Raw genomic sequence first — 17,648 nt, 5'->3', positions numbered from 1 at the left:
CCTATCTTATTTTGTGATGTTTTACCTAAAAGAGGGTAGAGTAGGTCCTATGAGAGGAGTAGGTCGTAGCTAGAATGTGTTATTATGTGCTACAATGTGTTAGAGTTGATGATGACGAGGAGGAGTTGTGATTATGACTAGTGACCAACTTGTTATATGATGTCTCATTGACGAACATTGTTTGGTGGTGATGACAAGTGGTAATGAATATGCTATTTAAACAGACTAGTTCGTGATGAATTGTTATTGTATAAAAGATATATCTGTTTAAACATGTACAACGCCAAAATGCGAAAAAACATAAATTTTAGCAATAGCGCGGGCCAAAATATTACCAGCAGCGCTCATTTACCAGTAGCGCTTTCCAGTGCTGCGCTACTAGTATCTAAACTTACCAGTAGCGCTGGCCTAAACAAGCGCTACTACTACAAAATAGCTGTAGCGCTGTAGCAATACCGCTGGCGCCAGCGCTACTGGTAGCTCATAAACCAGCGCTACTGGTAAGGTTTTCCCTTATAGTGTTAGATAGAACAAGTGAGGGATTTTCTTACCCGATGGTCGGGACACTTGTAGAAAATTTGACCTGGGTTCGCCTCTGAGCTGGAGACGAGGCAAATGGTGGTCCTCCACTTGCAATGCGGGCATTGCACTAGTGGGAGCGGCACCCAATAGGTTGTTCGTGGCCGGGGCAGAAGGACTAGAGGCGGAGCCCGCGCCGGCTGGTACCTGCTGCGTCTCGCTGTTGACGAGCTCGCATACGAGCTTCTAGACACCCAGGGTGGCAGAGGCAGAGCCCGTGCCCTCTCTCTTGCCGCACACCCCGGGTCCAGGTGGCAACGGTCCAAGCGCCACATCTGCCAGTCAACGCAACTCGAGCGAGTTTGGGACCAGTGTTGTACGTCTTGAAAAGATTTGGAACCCAAATCTACACTTTAGAAGTTTTAGGACTAGATTGACACAACTCGCATAGTTGTATGAGTTATGATGCATTTTACTCATTAGAAAACCAACAAATCAGAAACCCTACTGTAGCGCTATACAGTTGACCTGGTACATGCCATTGTCAGAAGAGTTGATGTACATGAGGCTGGGGGTCTGGTTTCGTACTTGGAAACCCTGGTGCGGCAGGGCGGCGGCCAGCGGTCACCCAAATTTCACGACGGCAACAAAGCTAGCGGCCGGCACACGAGTCAGCCTTCAAAATCGACAAGTTTTTGGCGCCGCAACAAAGCTAGCGGCTGGCAGACGAGCCAGTCTTCAAAATGACAAGTTTTTGGCATCGGCAACAAAGCTAGCGGCGGGCACAGCAGCCAACCTTCAAAATGGACAGCCATCGTGGCCGTGGTCTGACCTAGTTCCGGCCGTCGCGAGCGAACATCTCCTCCTGCCAGTTCGCGAACCAAGCCTTCCTCTCCAGTGACATGTTGTTCTTGTCGACGCTCATGAACGTGAGTGCACCTCCTTGGCTTTGGTCTCGGCATTGGTGACCTCGACCTCAAGCTTCTTGAGTAGAGCGGCCTCCTCGATGTCAAGCTTCCTCCTCTTCACGGCCTCCTCCATGTCAACCTTCTTTGTTTGAAGATCTAGGTATATCTTCATTTGCTCCTCCTCTCTTCCCTCACTTCATTTTGGCTAATCATGTCCTCCAAAGTCCCTTGCAAAGCTATGGAAGACGCATCACGCTTCTCGTCCTCCTTCGAGTTTGTCTTCCCTCTCGGTCTCTTGAGCAAGTCTCCCTCCTCAGCGACGGGCTCCTTCCCTCCTTTCTTCTTACGAGCAACATATTGGTCTTTGAACTTGGGGCAATTGTCGATAAGCGACCAACAATGCACGAGAGTAAACGGCTTATTCTTCTGTCGGGCCTTGAAGGCCACCAAAGATTGGAATGCCTACACAATCAAATATGCGGCCACGACTGTAACATGAAAGGACGCAAAATGCATCAAACGTAAATGGCATGCCAACATGAATGGACACATGATGAAAAAACGAGAGGTTCATAACAAGTCACGAAGGCCTAGGCCTCTCAAGGGACAGTCCTTGACGGTCTCAAGCATGGCATGATACTTGTTGGATGAACCCCCATCTCTTTTTGATTGAGTTGATGCCGCGGGTGTTCGCAAATTGGTAGGGGCAAACTTCCTTCGCTCATGGAAGTTCTTGTGAACTCTTTACCAAAAGACAGTAACATTTTTCCCGTGAGAATACTTTGCCTCCTCTTTTGTGAATCGGCCCTTTGGGTGAGCTCATAAATAAAAACCAATGGCTCGTCCAAAATGTCAGCCTCTTCTTCCTCATCTTCATGCCAAGAGTTGCCATGGTCGTCCTCATCGTCATCATGGCCGGCGAATTGAGTGTCTTCATAGTGACCGCGGTCGTCCTGGTTTTGGGTGGCGTCGGGATCAAAAGCTTGTGCGTGACCGTCGACGTGGAAGGCCTCACCTAGGCCTTCGAAGATGACGTTGTCCATGAACGCCGAGTACTCAGGGCCGTCGGCCGTGGGCATTAGTATTGGCATTTTATTGAATAACATGCTTGCGCCGGCCATGCTCGCCGAAGGGAAAGAACTGAGCTGCTTCCTTTGCGTCGCGTTGGACGACTGGCCAGTGCCGCTGTACCCCGGCGTGACGTTGAGGTCGATGACGCCCACGGGCATGGCCGAAGCGACCATGCTGCAGTCCGGCGAGGTGGAGAACCGTGTCTGCCCATGGGCGTGGAGCGGCGGCAAACGATACGTTTTGTGCGTGATGGACGAGCTCGGAGAACGGTACGACAGAAGATGAGCGCATGACCTTCTTCGTCTTTTCCTTCATGCGCATGTTCCTCCTCTTTGCCGAATCGGCGTCGAGCTTGGCGACCTCCGCCGACGTGAGCTCCGACCGCGGCTTCTTGGTGCCCTCCTTCTTCGCTGAAGGGCGCATGCGGCTGTGGCCGGGTCAATGGGATTCCTTGGGCCGCCGGCCATGGCGGAGGAGGAGAGCGTGCAGGAGAGTTCTGGGCAAAATGGAGGGAAAGTGTGGGCGGTGGTGTCCCCGACAGGCGGGCCAGGGGAGGATTCTAAAACTAGATGAAGCGTCTCAACCCTCCGAGGACAGCTCGCATGCTGTATTTATTGATCGTAGGAGATAATCCCTCTCGTGGGTTTACAGAGTTGGTTTAGGAGAAGACAGAAGAAGAGATAGATAACTAAACCTAACCAATCTCTGTCTAAACTAGGAATAATACTTGGAATACGAGAGAGAGAGAGAGAGAGAGAGAGAGATATGCGTGACATACTATGTAGTATGTCATGTTTACATGTTTAACACCCTCGCTTAATCACAACTGCGCAAGTTGAGATTATGCTTGAACTCTTCGAAGCTTCTAGTTGGCAATGCTTTTGTAAATCCATCTGCAAGCTGGTCTTGGAGGGAATGAATCTGATCTCTAACTGTTTATTTGCAACACATTCTCTCACAAAGTGAAAGTCTATTTTAATGTGTTTAGTCCTGGCATGAAACACTGGATTAGCAGATAAGTATGTGGCACCGAGATTATCACACCAGAGACATGGAGGCTGATCTTGTGCAACTCCGAGTTCTTTCAACATAGACTGTACCCAAATAACTTCAGCCGTTGCATTTGCTAACGCTCTATATTCTGCTTCAGTACTCGACCTGGAAACAGTTGCTTGTTTCTTTGCACACCATGAAACTAAGTTCGGTCCATAGAAAATAGCAAACCCACCAATTGATCTTCTATCATCAAAACAACCAGCCCAATCCGCATCGGAGAAGGCACTAATACGAGTAGACAAAGATTTTCTGAAAGTCAAACCAAAACTTATTATATTCTTCACATACCTTAGAAAGCTTTGCGGCTGTCCAATGTACAGTTGTGGATGCATGCAAGAACTGACAGACTTTGTTTACTACAAAGGATATGTCTTGTCGGGTAAGTGTCAAATACTGAAGAGCACCAACAATGCTTCTGTAAATAGTACTATCTTCCTGATTCAGGAGTTCTACTTGAGTCAGAGTTAATGATTCTGAGCTACACAAAGGTGTTGGTGAAGGCTTGCAATCTTTCATACCAACTCTGCTCAACAGATCATTTGCATATTTTTCCTGTGAGAGCTGAATGCCATCCATATTATTGAGATGAATATCTTTGTGTGGGGTTTTAATAACTGAATGACCAACATGACTAATCTCCATACCTGCACCATCGGCGTTGTGGACTTGCTCATGGCCATGGTACCTCTCATGCATGGTGATCTTCTCGAGTTCACCAGTTATGTGTGGCGTACCAGTTTGTATCAACTCCATAGGAAGTGTCGACGACAGCTGCTACCTTCTTCCTGGTGTTATCTGTTGGGGAACATAGTAATTTCAAAAAATTTCCTACGCACACGCAAGATCATGTGATGCATAGCAACGAGGGGGAGAGTATTGTCTACATACCCAACGCAGACCGACTGCGGAAGCGATGACACGACGTAGAGGAAGTAGTCGTACGTCTTCACGATCCAACCGATCAAGCACCGAAACTACGGCACCTCCGAGTTCGAGCACACGTTCAGCTCGATGACGATCCCCGGACTCCGATCCAGCAAAGTGTCGGGGAAGAGTTCCGTCAACACGACGGCGTGGTGACGATCTTGATGAACTACAGCAGCAGGGCTTCGCCTAAACTCCGCTACAGTATTATCGAGGAATATGGTGGTAGGGGGCACCGCACACGGCTAAGGAACAGATCACGTGGATCAACTTGTGTGTTCTAGGGTGCCTCTACCTCAGTATATAAAGGAGCCAAGGGGGGAGGGGGGCGCCGGCCAGGGAGAGAGGCGCAGGAGGAGTCCTACTCCTTCCGGGAGTAGGACTTCCCCCCAATCCTATTCCAACTAGGATTCCCAAGGGGGAAAGGGGAAGAAGGGTGGCCGGCCACCTCTCCTAGTCCTAATAGGACTAGGGGAAGGGGGGAGGCACGCAGCCCTTGTGGGCAGCCCCTTCACCTTTCCACTAAGGCCCATGAAGGCCCATATGGCTCCCGGGGGGTTCCGGTAACCTCCCGGTAATCCGGTAAAATCCCGATTTCACCCGGAACACTTCCGATGTCCAAACATAGGCTTCCAATATATCAATCTTTACGTCTCGACCATTTCGAGACTCCTCGTCATGTCCGTGATCACATCCGGGACTCCGAACAACCTTCGGTACATCAAAACTCATAAACTCATAATATAACTGTCATCGAAACCTTAAGCGTGCGGACCCTACGGGTTCGAGAACAATGTAGACATGACCGAGACACGTCTCTGGTCAATAACCAATAGCGGGACCTGGATGCCCATATTGGCTCCTACATATTCTACGAAGATCTTTATCGGTCAGACCGCATAACAACATACGTTGTTCCCTTTGTCATCGGTATGTTACTTGCCCGAGATTCGATCGTCGGTATCCAATACCTAGTTCAATCTCGTTACCGGCAAGTCTCTTTACTCGTTCCGTAATACATCATCTCACAACTAACATATTAGTTGTAATGCTTGCAAGGCTTATGTGATGTGTATTACCGAGAGGGCCCAGAGATACCTCTCCGACAATCGAAGTGACAAATCCTAATCTCGAAATACGCCAACCCAACATCTACCTTTGGAGACACCTGTAATGCTCCTTTATAATCACCCAGTTACGTTGTGACGTTTGGTAGCACCCAAAGTGTTCCTCCGGCAAACGGGAGTTGCATAATCTCATAGTCATAGGAACATGTATAAGTCATGAAGAAAGCAATAGCAACATACTAAACAATCGTGTGCTAAGCTAATGGAATGGGTCATGTCAATCAGATCATTCAACTAATGATGTGACCTCTTTAATCAAATAACAACTCATTGTTCATGGTTAGGAAACATAACCATCTTTGATTAACGAGCTAGTCAAATAGAGGCATACTAGTGACACTTTGTTTGTCTATGTATTCACACATGTATTATGTTTTCGATTAATACAATTCTAGCATGAATAATAAACATTTATCATGATTATAAGGAAATAAATAATAACTTTATTATTGCCTCTAGGGGATGACACTCATCTCTTCTTTATCTTTTGCCGTGGTCGGTGACTGAGCCGAGCTCAATCTCACACCTTGTAACATAGGCAAGAACCCTTTCTTGGACTGATCCATTTTGAACCTTTTCAAAATCTTATCAAGGTATGTGCTTTATGAAAGACCTATGAGGCGTCTCGATCTATCTCTATAGATCTTGATGCCTAATATATAAGCAGCTTCTCCAAGGTCCTTCATTGAAAAACACTTATTCAAGTAGGCCTTAATGCTGTCCAGAAGTTTTATATCATTTCCCATCAAGAGTATGTCATCTACATATAATATGAGAAATGCTACAGAGCTCCCACTCACTTTCTTGTAAACGCAGGCTTCTCCATAAGTCTGCATAAACCCAAACGCTTTGATCATCTCATCAAAGCGAATGTTCCAACTCCGAGATGCTTGCACCAGTCCATAAATGGATCGCTGGAGCTTGCATACTTTGTTAGCGTTCTTAGGATCCACAAAACCTTCCGGCTGTATCATATACAGCTCTTCCTTAAGATGTCCGTTAAGGAATGCCGTTTTGACGTCCATCTGCCATATCTCATAATCATAGTATGCGGCAATTGCTAACATGATTCGGACGGACTTCAGCTTTGCTACGGGAGAGAATGTCTCGTCGTAGTCAATCCCTTGAACTTGTCGATAATCCTTAGCGACAAGTCGAGCTTTATAGATGGTAACATTTCCAACCGCGTCCGTCTTCTTCTTAAAAATCCATTTGTTTTCTATCGCTCGCCGATCATCGGGCAAGTCTGTCAAAGTCCATACTTTGTTTTCATACATGGATTCTATCTCGGATTTCATGGCTTCAAGCCATTTGTTGGAATCTGGGCCCGCCATCGCTTCTTCATAGTTTGAAGGTTCACCGTTGTCTAACAACATGATTTCTAGGATAGGGTTGTCGTACCACTCTGGTGCGGAACGTGTCCTTGTGGACCTACGAAGTTCAGTAGCAACTTGATCCGAAGTACCTTGACCATCATCATTGTTTTCCTCTTCAGTTGGTGTGGGCATCACAGGAACATCTTCCTTAGCTGCACCACTTTCCCGTTCAAGAGGTGGTACTTCATCGAGTTCTACTTTCCTCCCACTTACTTCTTTTGAGAGAAACTCTTTTTTCAGAAAGCATCCGTTCTTGGCAACAAAGATCTTGCCCTCGGATCTTAAGTAGAAGGTATACCCAACAGTTTCCTTAGGGTATCCTATGAAGACGCATTTTTTCGACTTGGGTTCGAGCTTTTCAGGTTGAAGTTTCTTGACATAAGCATCGCATCCCCAAACTTTTAGAAACGACAGCTTAGGTTTCTTCCCAAACCATAATTCATATGGTGTCGTCTCAACGGATTTAGACGGTGCCCTATTTAAAGTGAATGTAGCTGTCTCTAGAGCGTATCCCCAAAATGATAGTGGTAAATCGGTAAGAGACATCATAGACCGCACCATATCCAATAGAGTGCGATTACGACGTTCGAACACACCGTTTCGCTGAGGTGTTCTAGGCGGCGTGAGTTGTGAAATGATTCCACATTTCCTTAAGTGTGTGCCAAATTCGTGACTTAAATATTCTCCTCCAAGATCTGATCGTAGGAACTTTATCTTTCGGTCACGTTGATTCTCTACCTCATTCTAAAATTCCTTGAACTTTTCAAAGGTCCCAGACTTGTGTTTCATCAAGTAGACATACCCATATCTACTCAAGTCATCAGTGAGAGTGAGAACATAACGATATCCTCCGCGAGCCTCAATGCTCATTGGACCGCACACATCGGTATGTATGATTTCCAACAAGTTGGTTGCTCGCTCCATTGTTCCGGAGAACGGAGTCTTGGTCATTTTGCCCATGAGGCATGGTTCGCATGTGTCAAACGATTCATAATCAAGAGACTCCAAAAGTCCATCAGCATGGAGCTTCTTCATGCGCTTGACACCAATGTAACCAAGGCAGCAGTGCCACAAGTATGTGGGACTATCGTTATCAACTTTACATCTTTTGGCATCCACACTATGAACATGTGTAATATTACGCTCGAGATTCATTAAGAATAAACCATTGACCATCGGAGCATGACCATAAAATATATCTCTCATATAAATCGAACAACCATTATTCTCGGACTTAAATGAGTAGCCATCTCGTATTAAACGAGATCCAGATACAATGTTCATGCTCAAACTTGGCACCAAATAACAATTATTAAGGTTCAAAACTAATCCCGAAGGTAAATGTAGAGGCAGCGTGCCGACGGCGATCACATCGACTCTGGAACCATTCCCGACGCGCATCGTCACCTCGTCCTTCGCCAGTCTCCGTTTATTCCGCAGCTCCTGCTGTGAGTTACAAATATGAGCAACGGCACCAGTATCAAATACCCAGGAGTTACTACGAGTACTGGTAAGGTACACATCAATTACATGTATATCAAATATACCTTTGGTGTTACCGGCCTTCTTATCCGCTAAGTATTTGGGGCAGTTCCGCTTCCAGTGACTCTTCCCCTTGCAATAAAAACACTCAGTCTCAGGCTTGGGTCCATTCTTTGACTTCTTCCCGGTAACTGGCTTACCGGGCGCGGCAACATCCTTGCCGTCCTTCTTGAAGTTCTTCTTGCCCTTGCCCTTCTTGAACTTAGTGGTCTTATTGACCATCAACACTTGATGTTCTTTCTTGATTTCAGCCTCTGCTGACTTCAGCATCGAGAACACTTCAGGAATGGTCTTCACCATCCCCTGCATGTTGTAGTTCATCACAAAGCTCTTGTAGCTTGGTGGGAGCGACTGGAGGATTCTGTCAATGACCGCCTCATCTTGGAGGTTAATGTTCAGCTGGGTCATACGGTTGTGCAACCCAGACATCTTCAGGATGTGCTCACTGACAGAACTGTTTTCCTCCATCTTACAACTATAGAACTTGTCGGAGACATCATATCTCTCGACCCGGGCATGAGCTTGGAAAACTAGTTTCAGCTCTTCGAACATCTCATATGCTCCGTGATGCTCAAAATGCTTTTGGAGCCCCGGTTCTAAGCTGTAAAGCATGCCGCACTGAACGAGGGAGTAATCATCAGCACGAGTTTGCCAAGCATTCATAATGTCTTGGTTCTCTGGGACGGGAGCGTCACCTAGCGGTCCTTCTAGGACATATTACTTCCTGGCAGCTATGAGGATGATCCTCAGGTTCCGGACCCAGTCCGTATAGTTGCTGCCATCATCTTTCAGCTTTGTTTCTCTAGGAACGCGTTGCAGTTCATGTTGACATGAGCGTTGGCCATTTGATCTACAAGACATATTTGCAAAGGTTTTAGACTAAGTTCATGATAATTAAGTTCATCTAATCAAATTATGAACTCCCACTCAGATTAGACATCCCTCTAGTCATCTAAGTGTTACACGATCCGAGTCGACTAGCCCGTGTCCGATCATCACGTGAGACAGACTAGTCATCGTCGGTGAACATCTTCATGTTGATCGTATCTTCCATACGACTCGTGTTCGACCTTTCGGTCTCCGTGTTCCGAGGCCATGTCTGCACATGCTAAGCTCGTCAAGTTGACCCTAAGTGTTTTTGCTGTGTAAAACTGTCTTACACCCGTTGTATGTGAACGTAAGGATCTATCACACTCGATCATCACGTGGTGCTTCGAAACGATGAACTGTAGCAACGGTGCATAGTTAGGGGAGAACACTTCTTGAAATTTTGTAAGGGATCATCTTATTTACTACCGTCGTCCTAAGTAAACAAGATGCATAAACATAATAAACATCACATGCAATTATATAGTTGTGACATGATATGGCCAATATCATATAGCTCCATTGATCTCCATCTTCAGGGCTCCGTGATCATCTTGTCATCGGCTTGACACCATGATCTCCATCATCATGATCTCCATCATCGTGTCTTCTTGAAGTTGTCACGCCAACGACTACTTCTACTTCTATGGCTAACGCGTTTAGCAATAAAGTAAAGTAGTTTACATGGCGTTCTTCAATGACATGCAGGTCATACAAAAAATAAAGACAACTCCTATGGCTCCTGCCGGTTGTCATACTCATCGACATGCAAGTCGTGAATCCTATTACAAGAACATGATCTCATACATCACAATTCATCATTCATCACAACTTCTGGCCATATCACATCACATAATCAATCGCTGCAAAAACAAGTTAGACGTCCTCTAATTGCTGTTGCATCTTTTACGTGGCTACAATTGGGTTCTAGCAAGAACATTTTCTTACCTACGAATAACCACAACGTGATTTTGTCAACTTCTATTTACCCTTCATAAGGACCCTTTTCATCGAATCCGCTTCAACTAAAGTGGGAGAGACAGACACCCGCCAGCCACCTTATGCAACTAGTGCATGTCAATCGGTGGAACCGGTCTCATGTAAGCGTACGTGTAAGGTTGGTCCGGGCCGCTTCATCCCATAATACCGCTGAAGCAAGAAAAGACTAGTAGTGGCAAGCAAGTTGACAAGATCCACGCCCACAACAAAATTGTGTTCTACTCGTGCATTAGAGAACTACGCATAGACCTAGCTCTGATACCACTGTTGGGGAACGTTGCAGAAAATTAAAATTTTTCCTACGGTTTCACCAAGATCCATCTATGAGTTCATCTAAGCAACGAGTCAAGGGAATGAGTTTGCATCTACATACCACTTGTAGATCGCGTGCGGAAGCTTGCAATGAGATGGTGATGATGGAGTCGTACTCGACGTGATTCAGATCACCGATGTCCAAGTGCTGAACGGACAGCACCTCCGCGTTCAACACACGTACGGAACGGGAGACGTCTCCTCCTTCTTGATCCAGCAAGGGGGGAGGAGAGGTTGAGGAAGATCGCTCCAACGGCAGCATGACGGCGTGGTGGTGTTGGTGCAGCAGTACTCCGACAGGGCTTCGCAAGCGGGTAACGGAGGAGGAGATGTGTTGGGGAGGGGAGGGGCTGCGCCTTGGAGGTGTGTACAGCAGCCCTCCCCTCACCCCTCTATTTATAGGGGAAGGGGCAAGGGGGGCCGACCCCTCTAGATGGGATTTAGAGGGGGGGCGGCGGCCAGGAAGGGGGGGCTTGCCCCCCAAGCAAGGGGGGCGCCCCCCTTAGGGTTTCCCCCCCAACCCTAGGCGCATGGGCCCAAGGTGGGGGGCGCGCCCAGCCCTCCAGGGGCTGGCTCCCTCCCCTTTGTGGCCCATGTGGCCCTCCGAGAGGGGTGGCCCCTCCCGGTGGACCCCCGGAACCCCTCCGGTGGTCCTGGTACATTACCGATAGACCCCCGAAACTTTCCGGTGTCCGTATGACAACTTCCCATATATAAAACTTCACCTCCGGACCATTCCGGAACTCCTCGTGACGTCCGGGATCTCATCCAGGACTCCGAACAACATTCGGTAGTCACATACTAGTCTTCCTAATAACCCTAGCGTCACCGAACCTTAAGTGTGTAGACCCTACGAGTTCGGGAGACATGCAGACATGACCGAGACGACTCTCGGGCAATAACCAACAGCGGGATCTGGATACCCATGTTGGCTCCCACATGCTCCTCGATGATTTCATCGGTTGAACCACGATGTCGAGGATTCGATCAAACCATGTATTTAATTCCCTTTGTCAATCGGTACGTTACTTGCCCGAGACTCGATCGTCGATATCCCAATACCTTGTTCAGTCTCGTTACCGGCAAGTCACTTTACTCGTACCGTAATGCATGATCCTGTCGCCAACACCTTGGTCACCTTGAGCTCATTATGATGATGCATTACCGAGTGGGCCCAGAGATACCTCTCCGTCATACGGAGTGACAAATCCCAGTCTCGGTCCGTGTCACCCAGTTCACCCAGTAATGCACCTTTATAGTCACCCAGTTACGTTGTGACGTTTGATACACCCAAAGCACTCCTACGGTATCCGGGAGTTACACGATCTCATGGTCGAAGGAAGAGATACTTGACATTGGCAAAGCTCTAGCAAACGAACTACACGATCTTTGTGCTATGCTTAGGATTGGGTCTTGTCCATCACATCATTCTTCTAATGATGCGATCCCGTTATCAACGACATCCAATGTCCATAGCCAGGAAACCATGACTATCTGTTGATCACAACGAGCTAGTCAACTAGAGGCTCACTAGGGACATATTGTGGTCTATGTGTTCACACGTGTATTACGATTTCCGGATAATGCAGTTATAGCATGAATAAAAGACAATTATCATGAACAATGAAATATAATAATACTTTTATTATTGCCTCTAGGGCATATTTCCAACAGTCTCCCACTTGCACTAGAGTCACCAATCTAGTTACATAGTGATGAATCGAACACCCATAGAGTTCTGGTGTTGATCATGTTTTGCTCGCGAGAGAGGTTTAGTCAACGGATCTGCGACATTCAGATCCGCCGCCCCACATCCGAGCTGCTCATCCTCCTCACCGCGCTGCAGACCACGAGGCCACGCCGGGAGGCAGCCCGCTAGGACCCAGATGAGGCCCGAGGGCCCAGATCTGGGCCGGGGGCGCGCTGCCGGCCACCCCGCGTAGCCAAGCTGCCACGCCGCCAAGTAGCAGCACCTCCACCACGTCTACCACCGGCCACCGCTGCCGGGTAGCCGGACCGCCGCCAAGCCGAGCAACACCGCCGCCGTCCCCCGTCCCGGGCAGGAAGGACGCACGCGCGGGGAGGGAAGATCCCGCCGCCGCCGACACCACCCGGGCCAGAGCCGAGGGCGCCCGCCGGCGGTGGCGGGGAGGGACGAGGCGTGGGGAGAACGAGGGAGCAGGCGCGGTGGTCGCCCCCAGCCGCCCCCCGGGGAGGCGGCGAGAGGGCGGAAAAGGGGAGGGGAGGGAGGAGCGGGGGGAGGGGCGACGGATCTGGCTTGCGCGCGGCGGGACTCGCCGGATCCGGCCGGGATCTGGCGGGGGAGGTGGAGGCGGCGACGAGGGTTAGGAGCGCGTGCCATGTACCTCACCACCGACATCCTTGATCTGTGTCAGCTCAAGGCCATGGAACAAGGTCCATCCAAGGACATGGGGTGCCTTAACCCCTTGTTGTTCTGCATGCGGAACCCCCTCCACGCCCACGACATCGGCACCCGCATCAAGGTGCTCAACCAGCAGCTGGATGACATCTGCAAGAGGGGACGTAGTTTCAACTTTATCAGGCTAGAAGGCTACCAAGAACGGAAGACGAACCACCCTCCTCCTGTTGACCGCAAGACCCATCCAGTGTTGCAGCTATCAGGTTTGGTTGGGGAGAAGATCGAAGATGATACAAGAGCCCTTGTCCAGCTCCTCACGAAGGAGGCAAGTGACAATAGTGATGGCATCATGGTGTTCGCCATCGTTGGTGTTGGGGGAATCGGCAAGACCACCCTCAGCAAGAGGGTCTTCAATGATGAGGCCATGCAAGCCAAGTTCTCAATAATGATATGGTTAAGTATCACGCAAGAGTTCAGCGAGGTTGAGTTATTGAGGACAGCTATCAGTGCCACCGATGGAAACCTGCCTGGGCCAGGGGGCGGGTCTCAAGATAAAGCCTTACTTGTGCCGGCTCTTGTCAGCGCCATCAAGGACAAGAAGTTCTTTCTTGTGTTGGATGACATGTGGGGTGTCAATGAGTGGAGCAGGTTGTTGATGACACCATTTAGCCACGGCGCCCCTGGAAGCCGGGTCTTGGCCACCACAAGGCATGAAGCTGTTGCACGGGGAATAAGAGCCATGGAGCCGTACCACCATGTTGACAAATTAGGACTCGATGATGCTTGGTCATTGCTCAGGAAGCAGGTAAGTACGTAACTATAACTATCAGTAAAAAAAATAGTCTATGCATTAATAAACACAGCCGCATTTTGGTGTACTTCAGTGCTGGCTTACTACCTTAATTGCTTCTACTTTTTAGTGTGTCAGTGTTGCTTGATGAACATTAGTAGTACTCATAATAAATAGAAAACAAAGAAAATGTATACACCAAACTGCTTGTACGTCCTCCACAGTAAACTCGGTGCATCTTCATTTGCATTGGCTATACACCATAGTTCTTGGTTAGCTACACAGTTAACTAGACTATCCCCTTATTATTCTTTCTAAAAAATAGTTACATGCATGTTGGTCTGGACAATGTGTACATTTGTTTATGTGTTAAAAAAAGGGCAAGGACATCAACGCATCACGAAATCCGCGTGGTCATAGCTTCAAAATAATTATTAACCAATGGGTTATTTTTTGCTCCTTCTCTTGCCAACCTAATTTACGTAGCAGACCACCACCACTAGCCACTCAATAATGTTATGTTTTTCTTATTGTCCATATGGGCTTCAACTACTTGCAGATTCATGGAATGGACAGAAGTGAACCAGCGATTGTTATGCTAAAGGATATCGGATTAAAAATTGTAGAAAAATGTGATGGATTACTGCTTGCTATAAAAGTAATGGGAGGACTCCTATGCCAGAAGGAGAAAGAACGACGTTGTTGGGAACAGGTTCTAAATGATGCTATATGGTCAGTATCTGGAATGCCGGAGGAGCTAAATAATGCAATATATCTTAGCTATGAGGACTTGTCCCCTTGTTTAAAACAATGCTTCTTGCATTTTTCACTAAAACCTAAAAGGACAGTATTACATGATAGCGAGTGTGTCGGCATGTGGATTGGTGAAGGAATTGTTCATGGTGATTCAGATAGACTGGAAGAATTAGGAATTGAGTACCATAAGGAGCTAGTACTAAGAAATCTCATAGAACCTGTTACATCATATGCTGGTCAACATGTTTGCAATATGCATGATGTTGTTTGTTCATTTGCTCAATTTGTGTCTAGAAATGAAGCACAAACAGTTAACAGTGGAGATTCTATTAGTAGTAAACTTGGTTTGCAGAGGTTTCTTAGGTTGTCTATTGAAACCGATGCAGTGGAATCAGCTGAATTTGATTGGCAAAGTCTACAAGAGCAAAAGTCACTAAGATCCATAATACTAATCGGGAATTTCCGTATTCAGCCTGGTGTTTCATTGATTAGCTTTTCAAGTCTACGAACTCTACATATGGAGTCTACAGATTGTGTTACATTGCTTGTATCTTTGTATCAACTGAAACACTTGAGGTACTTGGCTGCAAAAAGATGCAGCGGTATAAATAGCTTGCCACAGGACATCCACAAGATAAAATTCTTGCAGCATATTTGTTTTGAGGGTTGTGAGAATCTTTTGGAACTACCTGATAGCATTGTGAAACTACAAGAACTGAGATTTCTTGACCTTGATTGCACATATGTAACTGGTGTGCCTAGGGGTTTCCGTGCTCTAAAAAATTTGAGGACAATATATGGGTTCCCGGCTCAAATGGATGGTGACTGGTGCAGTTTGGAAGAGCTTGGGCCTCTTTCCTGGCTTAGGTGCATTAGAATAGTTGGTCTACAGAATGTATCTGCTGGCTCATTTGCCACAAAGGCCAGGCTTGGTGAAAAGGTGTATCTTTCCATGCTGCGCTTATACTGCAGCAATAGACTTGGCGATGACGGACTGAAGAAAGAAAATGTCTCCGAGAGAGATCAAAGAGTAATTGAGGAGTTATTTGATGGGCTATTTCCTCCACCATGCATAGAAGATATTTGGATCCAAGGATATTATGGGTGCCAGCTCCCAAGATGGATGTTTTCAACATCAATGTCACTCCTTGAGAACTTGAAGATTCTAGTGCTGCGCGACCTGGCTTGCTGCACTCAACTCCCTGATGGACTGTGTCAGCTCCCTTGTTTCGAGTACCTAGAGGTATTCCGGGCTGTAGCAATTAAGCGTGTGGGTCCTGAATTTGTGAAGGCTTATAGTCACCATCATCATCCTTCATCCCGGGTTGTGGTTACTTTTTCAAGACTGCACAAGATGATCTTGAATGGACTGGTGGAATGGGAGGAGTGGGAGTGGAAGAAGGAAGTGCAGTCTATGCAGGCCTTGGAGGAACTTGAAATCGGAAGTTGCAAATTGAGGTGTATCCCTCCTGGCCTTGCCTCCCATGCAAGGGCTTTGAAAAAGTTAACTATATGGAGAGTCCAGCAACTCCAGTCTATAGAGAACTTTTCCTCTTTAGTTGAGCTCGACCTGGCTGACCTACCCGACCTGACTAGGATCTCCAATTTCCCCAAGATGCGAAAACTTGAGATCTATTGCTGCCAGAAGCTTGAGTCGCTGCAGGAGATGGATGCACTCAATAGGCTCGTGCTAACAGTTCACTACAGCGACAGCCGGCTCCCATCATACCTGCAAACTGTGAAGCTAAGCCATTTGCTGCTGGACTGCTGGCCGTTCATACTCCTTTCCATGGCTTTGGGAGAGTCTAGTTCCGAGTGGGACAAGTTCAGCCATATCCAGCACGTCGAGGCTTATGCAGATGTTAATGGCATTGAAAAGAGCTGGCACCTATTTTACACAAGGGATCCCTACAGCATGGAGACAAACATTGATCTGCAGGTAATACACATACATTGGTAATTCGTTGCTCTCTTTTCCAATATGTGTAGTCACTATGTTTTTCTTAATCTCCTGTTGATGATTCTGTGATAGTATAGTAGTTCATCAGTAACGCTAGAGCCTACTGTCTTGTTCTGCTTTGTCAGGCGTGGCCAAATGTTGTTAGGTTTCTACAATCAGGGGGCGAAGATGGACTGCCTCGTTTAGCTGACCAGTTACAACGAGCACGAGCTCAAGAAGTGGAGGTTGCAGACACAATAGAGTAGTAACGCATGGGACAAGTGAGGAAGGAGGAGTAGCAGATTAAGGTGGCAACAACACACATGGATCTCCCCAGCATGTGTATGTAATGTTAGCCTTCTCCGATTATGGGGTAAAGATGGACTGCCTCGTTTAGCTGCCCTGGTGGAATCTGCGGGTGAAGATGAGGAGGATGAAGACAACCCAGACGAAATTGAGGAGGAACGAATGGACCAAGGGATGAAGGAGGAGTAGCAAATCAAGGAGGCAACAACATACATGGATCTTCCAAGGATCTCTATGCATGTTAACTTCCTGCTCCTAGCAAAGTACAGTCCAATGTGCTACTTCTCACAGTCAGGGGCTAGAAAATAGAAATGGGGATCACACGGTTCAAAAGCATATATAAATGATATATATTTCGGCTTTTGATTTTCCGAAATGTAGAAAACTAAGTACATGCATCTCTGCGATGGTTAATTTGTGCATGACGCTATTTGTGTAGTCACTTTGTTGCCGCGGAACATTGTTGTCTTCAGTTACTGTACTGTGTTTTTCAACATTGAAATCTGTCGATTAAGATTGAAAGAGCATGTAGTACTAACACAATGACTAGTGACTGTATGTCGATCTTACAGGTTATTGTAAGAGAAATCGAGAATGATTGATATGCATGATCAAACTGAATCTGCAGCTGTTCTAGTGCATGCAAATGCAGTGCCGTCAGTCCAATGAAGTTGCAATGTGTGGAAGCAAGGAAGCAACAAAGTTTGTCCTGCTTTTGTTTGAACCTGAAACCCAGTAGCTGAATTGAAAATTTCAGTTTGGCAGATCGCTGTATT

At 47.1% G+C, this 17,648-nt stretch overlaps 1 protein-coding gene across 1 annotated transcript; it reads left to right on the top strand.

The window, feature by feature from the left end:
• Nucleotides 1–2,654: 2,654 nt before the first annotated feature.
• Nucleotides 2,655–17,332, top strand: LOC123094106 (disease resistance protein RGA2). The gene is made up of 4 exons (XM_044516178.1): nt 2,655–2,767; nt 12,713–13,886; nt 14,431–16,566; nt 16,713–17,332. Exons 1-4 carry the CDS (start codon nt 2,655–2,657, stop codon nt 16,830–16,832), a joined length of 3,543 nt encoding a protein of 1,180 aa, XP_044372113.1. The 3' UTR covers nt 16,833–17,332.
• The last annotated feature ends 316 nt before the right edge of the window (nt 17,333–17,648 follow it).

This window comes from Triticum aestivum, chromosome 4B (assembly GCF_018294505.1).
Source record: "Triticum aestivum cultivar Chinese Spring chromosome 4B, IWGSC CS RefSeq v2.1, whole genome shotgun sequence".
Lineage (NCBI taxonomy): Eukaryota > Viridiplantae > Streptophyta > Magnoliopsida > Poales > Poaceae > Triticum > Triticum aestivum.
This window is presented reverse-complemented; position numbering and strand designations above follow the sequence as displayed.

Excerpts from the sequence above, each read along its gene's own strand:
- LOC123094106 (XM_044516178.1), top strand. The coding sequence starts at position 2,655 with ATGGCCGAAGCGACCATGCTGCAGTCCGGCGAGGTGGAGAACCGTGTC. Across the intron at positions 2,768-12,712 it reads ATGGACGAGCTCGGAGAACG|CCGGACCGCCGCCAAGCCGA; the intron begins GTACGACAGAAG and ends GCTGCCGGGTAG. Across the intron at positions 16,567-16,712 it reads AGACAAACATTGATCTGCAG|GCGTGGCCAAATGTTGTTAG; the intron begins GTAATACACATA and ends CTGCTTTGTCAG.